The sequence below is a fragment of the Carya illinoinensis genome, chromosome 11, assembly GCF_018687715.1.
Source record: "Carya illinoinensis cultivar Pawnee chromosome 11, C.illinoinensisPawnee_v1, whole genome shotgun sequence".
Taxonomy (NCBI): Eukaryota; Viridiplantae; Streptophyta; class Magnoliopsida; order Fagales; family Juglandaceae; genus Carya; species Carya illinoinensis.
In genome coordinates this window covers 41,969,397-41,981,267 of record NC_056762.1, presented here as the reverse complement: position 1 = coordinate 41,981,267, position 11,871 = coordinate 41,969,397, and the positions used below count along the sequence as shown (strand labels likewise).

The 11,871-nt window shown below is 41.6% G+C and overlaps 1 protein-coding gene across 1 annotated transcript; it reads right to left on the bottom strand.

The window, feature by feature from the left end:
* Nucleotides 1–3,765: 3,765 nt before the first annotated feature.
* LOC122282774 (G-type lectin S-receptor-like serine/threonine-protein kinase At4g27290) lies at nt 3,766–11,768 on the bottom strand. Its single transcript, XM_043094788.1, has 2 exons — nt 11,124–11,768; nt 3,766–4,509 (listed from the first exon to the last, which is right to left on the bottom strand). Exons 1-2 carry the CDS (start codon nt 11,228–11,230, stop codon nt 4,065–4,067), a joined length of 552 nt encoding a protein of 183 aa, XP_042950722.1. The 5' UTR covers nt 11,231–11,768; the 3' UTR covers nt 3,766–4,064.
* Between the last annotated feature and the right edge of the window lie 103 nt (nt 11,769–11,871).

Sequence of the window (11,871 nt, the reverse complement as noted above, 5' to 3'; positions counted from 1 at the left end):
TTTGTTAACTTGCTGAGATTTGTAATCAAATCTCACTTTGGTAGTCCCAACTACCATTCCCCCCGAATGGTAGATCTTGTTACAGGACTTGAAGGAGAATCAGGAGCTGATCAACTAGACACAGTTGACTAAGTGACGGTGCGACATAAATGTTGATATAGTAATTAACGTAAATTACTACTTGTACGATTGAGTTGCATCTCTACTACTTTTTGGATCATAATCATTTTGGACTAGTGTTGTGATCTTAGTTGTTCAATGGATTTTTATTAATGAAGTATGTTTTAAGCATTTGGGATATTTTCAATTTGGTGCATAGTATTGCTAAAGAAAAAATTTATCCGCTGCGAATATTGCATATTGTTAGATGCATGTTAGGAATATTGCATCTTATATGTCATGAACGGGGGCAGGTAACCTTGTGTTGCATGTCTCGACGCTTCAAATGTCCGTCCGATCCCAAACGGAATTTGGGGGCGTCACAAATACCATCCTGATAGTTGTGATCTTCACCACAGGAGAAAAGATCTCAGAGTAATCAATACCCTGCTTTTGCTGAAAGCCTTTTACAACAAGTCTAGCTTTGTACCTCTTACTGCCGTCATGCTCAGTTTTCACCTGGTACACCCACTTGTTGTGTAATGCATTCTTCCCTGATGGAAGTTCTGTCAACTCCCATGTCTGATTCCCTAACAAGGAATCCATCTCATCCTTCATGGCCAGCTCCCACTTGTTAGAATTCTCATCTCGCAAGGTTTCTTCATAACTCTGTGGTTCTCCACCATCTGTCAACAAAATGTAATTCAAAGCTATGGAGGACGTATAGTCTTAACTGACCTGCAAACTGCAACTGTAGGAGTAGACGGTTCTGAAACTGTCTGCGGAATAATAGGAATGGGTGCACTGGACCCACTCTCCCCGTCACTCACATCTCTACACTGCACTATGACCTCTGGTAGGTCATCCAATCCTACAAACTCGGACTCCTGAGGAGCTACTATAGAAGCTGTACTAGACTTATCCTTGTACATCATTTTCTCATTGAAAATTACATTCCTGCTTCTGATGATTTTCCGACCCTGATCATCCCAAAAACGATAGCCAAATGCCTCGTCTCCATAGCCAATGAAATAGCATTTCTTTGACTTAACCTCAAGTTTACTGCGAGTATCAGAATCAACAAGCACATAAGAAAGACAACCAAAAGTTTTAAGGTGAGAAAACTTAACCTCTTTCCCGCTCCAAACCTCCTCAGGCAATCCACAATCCAGTGGAACTGATGGCCCTCTGTTTATCAAATAAACGGCAGTGCTGACTGCATCTGCCCAGAAAGTGGGTGGTAGTCCAGCGTGTAGCCTCATGCTTCTAGCACGCTCATTGATAGTTCTGTTCATGCGCTCAGCAACTCCATTTTGCTGTGGTGTCCCAGGAATGGTCTTCTCCATTTTGATACCCAAAGCTGCACAATACTCCTTGAACCCGCCATCAACATACTCACCACCATTGTCAGACCTCAAACATTTCAGTTTCAGGCCTGTCTCTGTCTCAACCATGGCTTTCCAAATTTTGAAAACATTGAATACTTCAGATTTATGTTTCAAAAAATAAACCCATACCTTCCTACTATGGTCATCAATGAACGTAACATAGTAGCGAAAACCTCCAAGAGATGCCACTGGGGAAGGACCCCACACGTCTGTGTGCACAAGATCAAGTCTTCTTGTCTTAGGCGTCCTTTCACTTTTCAAGAAGCTGACCTTCTTTTGTTTCCCCATCACACAACTCTCACACATACTGAGATCAACTGTCTTCAGTTCTGATAGCTTGCCTCTAGACAGAAGTTTCGTCATGCCCTTCTGACTCATATGGCCAAGCCTACAATGCCACAAATCTGCTGTGCTTTCTGCAACAGTAGTAGCAATAGTGTCAATTAAACCAGTAGTCATATACAGTGTACCAGTTTTCTTACCCCGAGCTAGTACCAATGCCCCTTTTGTGACCTTCCAGGTGCTATCTGAGAACACCACTGAATGACCACACTCATCAAGCTGCCCAACAGAAATGAGGTTCTTCTTCAACTCAGGAATGTGCCTGACCTTTTGCAAGGTCCATTTGTTCTTGCCAGGGAGTGCAATATCAATGTCTCCCATCCCCACTACGTTCAAAGTCTCACCATTAGCCAAATACACCTTCCCAAAATCACCTGCAACATAGTTCCGCATTAGCTCTCGATGGGAAGATGTATGGAAGGAAGCCCCTGAATCCAGTATCCAGTCATCAACTGGACTATGAACTGCAAGCAATAGTGCATCCTGTACTTCTTCAGTTACCACATTAGCACTATCATTCTCCGTCTTCTTGGGGTTTTTGCAGTTCTTCTTTATGTGGCCAGCTTTGCCACAATTCCAACAAGTTGCCTGCTGACCAGGCCTCGACTTGCTCTTGCCCCTGTACTTTGATTTTGATCTTCCTCTGTTTGAGTTCTTGTCATGTGATCTCCCTCGAGAATCAACATTTAGGGCTGAACTCAAACCCGATGTCTCACCTGAATCTTTCATGCGCACCTCCTCAGCCAAAATCAAATCACAAATATCATCATATTTCAGTTTAGTTTTACCAGCAGAATTACTAACAGCCATTCTCATGACTTCCCAACTATTTGACAATGAAGCCAATAGTATCAGTGCACGTATCTCATCATCAAATTCAATTTCAACAGACGACAATTGATTTGTGATAGTATTAAAATCATTCAGATGCTGTGCAACAGAAGTACCATCTGCCATTTTTAAATTGAATAACTTTTTCATTAAATGTACCTTGTTATTCGCTGACGGCTTTTCATACATACCTGACAAAGCCTCCATGAGATCCGCAGTCGTCTTCTCCTTGATGACGTTGTGTGCAACGAATCTCGACAGGGTTAATCGAATAACCCCCAGAACCTGTCGATCCAACAGGTTCCAATTAGCATCATCCATCTTCTCCGGTTGCTACCCCAATAGTGGAAGATGAAGTTTCTTCCCATAGAGGTAGTCCTCTATCTGCATCCTCGAGTATCCAAAATCCGTGCCATCAAACTTCTCGATCCCCAATACCTTCAAATCATCTCCAGCCATCGTTTCTCCTCAGACCCGAACCTTGGCTCTTGATACCAATTGTTGTGAAAAACGATGACAATGAATTTAAAAATAATAACGAACGAGAAAAACAATCACACACGCAATCACACACGACACAAGATGTACGTGGTTCGGCAAATTGCCTACGTCCACGGGAGCTGCAGAGGATTTTATTATTGAGGAATATCACACTACAAGATGGATCTCAACACTATTTTTCCACAGTGTTTTCGTGTCAACAGTAACCAGCCATATGAAGTAAAACATCATATATATATATAGTTCAAACGGCGGAAACCCTAAAAATGCATGTTTGCTCGAGCGGCGTATCGAGCGCGCGTCGAGCGAACTTCCCTTCCGCATCCTGCTCGAGCTCACTGTCAAGCTGACATCGAGCATTCAACTCTGCCTGACTTCGCTCGAGTGGCCAATGCCTTCGCTTGAGCGAAAGCCTCCTGCTCGAGCTCACTGTCGAGCTAACATCGAGCGTTCGACTCTGCCTGATTTTGCTCGAGCGACCAATGCCTCTGCTCGAGCGATGTGGATCAGACTCCACAGTACTCAACAGTTCGATCCATCCATGTAAATCGCTGCACAACGCCTGATGGAGTTATTACATATCTTGAGAAAATTGAACTGTTTTCGGGTTTGAACTTATAGTAGACCTCGTTCTTATTCATCACGAATTTATAATCTAACACTGGATTCGGATTTAACCCCGAACGTCCTGTAAGACTCAGACCGTTCCATGACCCCGCTCTAGCCCTAATGGTATTCCCCTTCATAATAACCCCTTATGGAAGCCCACGAGGATCTAACCGTAGTGTAAAATAACCTCGAGCAGGATCTTCCGTGCTCTTACTAGATGATATGAACCAATCAAGACCAGTAATTAAGTTCCTTCCAAGCTTCATTTCCGGTAGGAATGTGTCACAAAGATAATCAAAACTCTGCCACAAAAAATCTATCTGGGCCATCGATATTTCCATCCTTCACAACGAGATTTCCGGTATCCAAGAGCTGTGCAACTGGATTTTCTACTGTTCTTGATGTATTAGTTGACCAAATAATATTATGTGTGCCATTGAGAAGGGCAAGAACACCTTCATTGGTGACCGTTAGAACTCCGGAGTGATCTTTAAGAGGAGTGTTTCTGTTAGCCACCCACACAACTGTCCCAGAAGATATCACGTACCATATTCCCACGTATCGGCTCTTTGAACTACGTGGGCTGAAAAATCCCAATGCAAATCTTCCATCAGTTGAACCTAAAGTGTCGCCGTCTCTGATTGATCGACTTGGAGTGAGACTACCCAGCGGAATGGAGGTTTCTAAGAGGGAGAATAATAAAAAGTATACAAAAAGACAGGCAAAGGCATTCATTGATGTTAATTGGAGGGCCGCCCACGTGGGGCAGACCCATCCTTTTCTCCACCTAAGCCATGCATTACATGCAGATTAAGGGCCAGTTGTCTAGGGGGTTATATAGCCCCTTCTTTTGATTCTGGTGAATCAATTAGAAAAAGCTCTCTTTTATTCTCTCTTAAGATAATATTTAGACTGTAGATTATTAAAACGTTACTCTAATAGTATATTTTACCACTAAGTGAAAATTTTTATTGATATGAAGAAACTTGTAGAACAACTTTATAAGCTGAGCTTGAGGTACTTTCCGCTGTGCATTCTAACATTGGCATCAGAGCTTTTATAATTGCTTCTAGTTTCTTTTTGATATATGCATGTAAACTATGATTGTGTTTTTTATGTGATTTGCGCACATGTGGTATTGCATTTTTTTAATAAAAAAAAAATTGGGCTAAGCTGCTGTGTAGCACCGCTGCACTCACCCACACACAATGGTGCAAAAAGCACCACCTCTGCATTCGGTGGTGCAGCGCGCACCACCTGAACCAGATGGTGCAGCGCCCACCAAAGGATTGTGCGCGGCACCCCTGTAATGGTGCTGCATGCACCATGGTGCAGCAAGCACCGGTGGGAGCCCACGGTGCACGTAGCACCGTGGGGGCACCACAGTGGTGCTACGAGCACTACCTTGGTGCTGCGCGCACCAGAGGGGTGCTGCCAGCACCAGAGCAGCGCCGGCTCGATGCTGCACGCACCAGAGCAGCGACGGGTCTGTGCTGCACGCACCAGAGCAGCGCCGGCTCGGTGCTGCTAGCACCACCTAGGTGATGCGGTAGCACCCAGCTTCCTCTGGAAGCAGTTTCCGGCAATCGGAGGAGTCGGTGACGTCCATAAACGGCAGCTGAAATTAATTTTTTTTCTGAGTTACTGTTCACGTGAACAGTAACTTGCGAGAGGAAGAAGATGACTGGAGTCATCTACCCTCTAATGGGCCGGGTTGGGTTTGGGCCCTTCGGCCCACTTTGTTTTGGGTTTAATCAGAAAAAAAGGGGGGGACTGGGTTTTTAAGCCCAGTATTTTTTATTTTTCTGTAAGTTTTTTTTAAAGCAGAAAAAAAAAATTTTGGCATGATTTAATATATGCTTAGATATATTGTTATATTACATGTGAAATTGTATTTAATGTTATAGATTAAATATGATAACATGTGAATATTTGTTTGTTTTCATGCTATTTTTTTCCATAATGTTACATTACATGTGATCTTTTATTTAATTTTGAGATTAAATGTGATAACATGTATGTGTGTATTGAACATGTGGAAATATGATTATTTTATCATCTATGAATGTTAGACTTGAATGTTTAGACATTAGTCTTTATTTCTTTTAAGTGATAAAATAGAAAATACCACTAAGTAGTCTTAGTTAGAATTGTCAGTGTGAATGATAGGCTGAAAGAATTGCAGTGACCCCAGTAAGAACTGTAAATGCACTGTATAGCCAAAAGACCATGGCAACCCCAGTAAGAACTGTAAATGCACTGATGGAACAAGAAAAATGGACTGTAATGGTCTCATATGAACCATTTTTGTAGACTGGCCCAACAGGTTACCATGGCCTGGGTAGCTATCCTTGTAGACTAGCCCAAAAGGTTACTGCGATTTTAGTAGGTTATGTCTTTACATGTGACTAGGCCTAGATGACTATTTAAGATAGTGGGAGTATGGTTGAGATTTATGATGATAAATTCTCTCATATTTGTTTTTTTTTTTAAATTTGCGCGGGAATTGAGCTAGAAATCTAATAATTGGATATTGTGGCTCAAGAGATGATTCTGAAGCCTAGCGATTTTTCAATCTTGCGACATGTCTAAATTATTCTTTTTCTAATTTGAAAAGACGCGGCAGATTTCTTAGGTGTGTGAGTAATATCCATTCTTTGCGTATTGTAGTGAAATGACATCCAAGAATATTGTTGCCGACTTAAATAAATGGGAGAAATTAGATGGGGAAAACTATGACATGTGGCATCGCAAGATCCAATATGTCTTAGATGAGCAAGAGGTCTTGGAGGCCTTATCTCACACCCTTACTATGTCCGGGGAAGGGAACTCGGAATAAAACAAGATAGATCAACAAGCCTATATCCAATGGGCTAAGAAAAATCGGTGCGCGCGCATAATTATGTTAAGCAACATGCGCAATGATCTAATGTGTGAGTTCGAGGTCTATGACACTGCCCAAAGCATGTGTGAGGCTTTGAAGTTGAAGTTTGGTGGAACTTCAGCCACTAGGTTGCGTGGATTAACCGTGAGGTTCAACTCCTATAAAATGTGCCCTGACCACACGATGAAGCAGCATCTTAGGGCTATGTCAACTATGATCCGCGAACTTAGGTCGGCAGGAAATAACCTGACAGATAAACAGCAAGTACAGGCAATGATAAGATCACTACCGAATTCTTGGGAGAATATGAGCCAGAACCTTACGCATAACGAGAATATCAAAGACTTTGATGATATCTCGCGTCACTTGGAATTGGAGGCTGAGCGCCTAGAGGCTACTAAGCCCAATCATACGCCTATGTGGCTAATGCTGGTCCGCGCAAGGCATCAAGGCCTAAGCACAAGAAGTCCAAGAATGGAGTGGCTGCTAGACATATTAAAAAAGTGTCAGGAACTTCTCAGCGCACCAAGAGGGGCAAGCGCGGGAAAAACAAGTCAAAATTAGAGTGCTTCAATTGCAGAAAGATTGACCACTTCGCTCGTGACTGCACTGAGCCGAAGAAGGTACACTCTGACTTTTCTCGCATTGTTTTTGTAACTAGGCATATGATGGTTGCTGACTCCTATCCTTTGTGGACTGTTGATTCAGGAGCGACCGAGCACATAGCGCGAGATAGAGTCGGATTTGTGGAGTATCACCGGATTCCAACTGGGAGCCGTGATATCAAGGTGGGAAATGGAGCTAGCGTGGAGGTACTGGGACTTGGTACCTACAAGCTGGACTTGCGGGGTGGCCGCATTCTTTTCCTCCACAATGTGCTATATGCTCCCGAGATCCGATGAAACTTACTTTCAGTTGTTACTCTATTAAAACTTGGTTTTCGGATTGTTTTTTAAAACAATTATGTTTCCTTTCATTTGGGCCATATGTTTTATGGCAATGCTTTTCTTCAAGACGGTTTTATGATATTGGATTTGGTTTATTCTAATATAAATAAATCTATTATTTTTCTTTCTTCATCTATTAATAATTTGGATTCATACACATGGCATGCTAGGCTTGGCCATATAGGACAAGATAGAATGACTCGATTAGCTAGAAAAGACCTGATAAGCAATCTCCCTAAAGTCATCTTGCCCACGTGTGAACATTGTCTAATGGGAAAAGCTAAGAGAAAACCGTTTGGAAAAGCCATTAGGGCATCTTTTTCACTGTAATTAGTCCACTCAAACATCTGTGGTCCAATGAGTGTGAGGGCAAGACACGAAGGTGTCTACTTCATCACTTTTATAGATGATTTTTCACATTACGGTCATGTCTACTTAATCTCCCATAAATCTAAAGCATTGGAATGTTTTAGGCGATATCTAAGAATGGTCGAAAATCAGTTAGATAAGAGTTTAAAAACTCTAAGAACTGACCGAGGACGAGAATATCTTTCTGAACAATTTAAAAGGCTCTGTGATGAAAAAGAAATCAAAAGACAGTTAACGATGCCAAGTACGCCACAACAAAATGGTGTGGTGGAAAGGAGAAATCGAATACTGCTTGAGATAGTTAGGTCAATGATGGCACAAGCAAACCTACCAATTTCTTTTTGGAGAGATGCACTTTTGACTGCTGCCTACATTCTTAACGGAGTGCCCTCCAAATCAGTAATTTCCACCCCATATGAACTATGGACCGGCGAAAAATCCAATTTGAGTAACTTGCGGCCATGGGGTTCAACGGGTTTTGTTCATAATCTTTCTCATAAGTATGGGAAATTAGGCCCTAGAGGGAAGAAGTGTATCTTTATAAGGTACTCAGAACACTCTAAAGGGTATGTGTTAATAGGTGAACAAACTGATGGAAGTGTATCTGAAATTGAATCACGAGATGTGGACTTCATTGAAAATGAATTTCCAAGTAGAGGTGAGGTTGATAGGAGTTTAGAACTTCATGAGATTGTGGAACAAGAGGAAAGTGCTCCAAGGAATTTAGTTGAGAATGAGGAAGAAATTCTTCAAACTCCTACAAATGATAAAAAGGACTTAAATCCGAGTGTGAGCACACCGCTTGTCAATCAATCACAACAACCTCAGCCGCGTAGAAGCACACGTGAAAGTATTCCTCGTCGTTGTTTTGAGATTGAAGGAGAAGCTTTTATGGTAGCTCTGCATGATGATGACGAGCCTAGGACAATTCATGAGGCTCTCTCATCTTCTACTAAAGATGAGTGGATGAAAGCTCTTAATGATAAAATTGAGTCTATGAAGATGAACCAAGTTTGGGATCTGGTTGATCTATCGACAGGGCGTAAGACTATTGAGAACAAATGGGTTCTAAAAGTCAAACGCAAGTCGGATGGATCAATAGATAAGTACAAAGCTCGCTTAGTGGCGAAAGGATATACCCAGTAGGAGGGTATAGACTATGAGGAAACTTTTTCACCAGTGGTGAGGTTTGCTTCAATTCACCTGATTCTAGCTATAGTAGCAAATATGGATTTGAAACTCTACCAAATGGATGTTAAGACATCATTTCTCAATAGAGAACTAGATGAGGAGATCTATATGGATCAACCAACGGGTTTTGTGGTCAAAGGTCAAGAGCACAAAGTATGCAAGCTCAAACGATCAACATATGGCCTAACACAATCATCTAGGCAATGGTACCTCAAATTCCATCGAGCCGTTCTTTCAAATGGGTTTACGATGATCACAGAGGACCATTGTGTCTATGTCAAAAGGTCCAAGAAGAGTTTCATTATGTTGTCATTATATGTTAACGACATACTACTAGCTGGAAATGATAAAGGGTTGATAGTCGCCACAAAAGAGTGGTTATCCTTCAATTTTGAGATGAAGGATATGGGTGAAGCAGAATACATTCTGGGGGTTAAGATCTACAGAGATCGCTCGAAGAGACTTTTGTGTTTCTCCCAACAGACTTACATAAAGAAAGTCCTCGAGCGTTTCCTAATGAATGAATGTAAACACATTGACACCCCTGTGGCAAAAAGCGAGAACTTATCTAAAAAGTTATGTCCTAAGACTCAAATAAAAAAGGAAAAGATGGCACGTGTCCCTTATGCTAATGCTGTGGGTAGTCTGATGTACGCAATGATGTGTACTCGGCCTGTTATATGCTATGCAGTTGGTTTAGCGAGTAGAGATGAGACATCGTGTTCTTACATACTTGTCCAAATATATAAGTTAGTTAACACAAAGATATGTCGATTTTAGTGGGAGCTAAGATCAGGTCCAATGAGAGGACTATGCATGGGTTACCCCACAACCTATGTAACCTGTGGTTAGCCAGATATGAGATCCTCTTTGACGCCTTGGAGGCGAGCAAATAGAAGAACTCGGGGTTAGACGCTTAAGAAGCAGCTAGACTAAGATCTGTACCGTATTGATATAGACATATGCTCTTTGAGAAAGAGAAATCCACCGTAGCATGTGTTTCATACTACATGTACTTATTCGACCAAATGAGTAAGTGAGTAAATTGTTTCCCTCTTTCTCACTGTGTGAGTCTCATTTTTTAAGTGTCCTTTACTTTTGACTATGTCACAAGATGAAGGTTATAATGTCTGCTACTTTGGCATGTTATCTATGGCCATGATTAATACGGTCTAAAGAGGCATTGTTGGGAAAGCGGTTTGACCAAAATTGAATGATATGAGTGCAAAGGAAAGATTCTTCGATATCGCATCTTCGATAGTGTTTGCTGACGTCAAACTATGACGCTATATACTGGTAGTGACTAAAGTTGTGAACATATTGAAATGATTTAGAGATAGTCAAGCATTGTTATGAGTTTTTCTGAAACTCAAGAGGGTTTCGAAAATGCTTGAACTGATGCGATCGAATGAATCTAGGACATAACCAAACACTTTAGGGATGTTACTATGCTAGTCTTCTCTAGGAGAGATTTAGTGTATGTACCCCCACCTTTCTATAGATATGCTTGGTGGTCGCACGGCCTATTTACTTGTATGAATAAGATTGAAAATATTAGAGAGATGCTGACCTGGGATCATGCCCACTGTGTGCGAGTGGGAGATGTTAATTGGAGGGCCGCCCACGTGGGGCAGACCCATCCTTTTCTCTACCTAACGCATAAGCCATGCGTTACATGCAGATTAAGGCTGGCCTTCTAGGGGCCTATATATAGCCCCCCTCTTTTGATTCTAGTTAATCAATCAGAAAAAGCTCTCTCTTTTGTTCTCTCTTAAGATAGTATTTAGACTGTAGATTATTAAAGCGTTACTCTAGTAGTACACTTTACCACTAAGTGAAAACTTTTGTTGATTTGAAGAAACTTGTAGAACAACTTTATAAGCTGACCTTGAGGTACTTTTCGCTGTGCATTCTAACAATTGTTTTTCTAGTAAATGGTTGATCTCCATTCTAACAATTGTTTTTCTAGTAAATGGTTGATCTCCTTTTGATTCAGTGGAAGTAAGGCGGGTATATAGTAGATGCCCACAAGTTGAGATATATGAAGAGAACGCGTATTTTGATTCCATGTGTTCACATCTTTTGCTTCGACTTTTTCACTCTTGTTTCTAGATTTTAAGTTTTGAGAAGTAGAAAAGATAGTAATCCATAAATGATTGGTTTAAAATGGGTGGAGTTGATTTCCACAACCACAACACACCAAATTCTTCTGAGTCGCAGACGTCGCGGCCAAACTCTTGGGTCAACCATGAACAAAATAGCTATGAATTGGAAAAACTTCGTGACGACACTCAACTTTAGGTAAGCTCCATCAGTAAGCAAATGTCCCACGAGGGGATTGCCCAGAAGAGCTAGAGGTTCTGCGAGGCACAACACGATTGAGCAATGAGTATATTTGTTGGGGTGTTATAATGTTTTCTAAAAACGGCTCATGAAGCCTGAGATCAAATCGCAACTAGTGACGGGTATTCGATGAGGGGGGTCTAGCATGGCTTAAGTTGGACGACTTCTGTAGCACTATCTTCCTTTCACCTACAAAATTACCAACACAAAAATTAAATGGAAGTAAAGAGAACGGATATAGGTTGAAATAGGATTTCCCTCTTGAGTAGTAGAGACGGCCAAAACACTACCTTAAAATCATGTGATGACATGTATGTGTTGGGTAACTGAGCCTCCACCGTCGATGTTAATTGGGATAGCGACACCC

What these genes read in the sequence shown, in the direction of transcription:
- LOC122282774 (XM_043094788.1), bottom strand. Translation starts at nt 11,230, where the DNA reads ATGGAATCAAAATACGCGTTCTCTTCATATATCTCAACTTGTGGGCAT. An exon ending in GATCAACCATTTACTAGAAA is followed by an intron (nt 4,510 to 11,123) that starts AACAATTGTTAG and finishes CCTCCAATTAAC; the next exon opens with ATCAATGAATGCCTTTGCCT.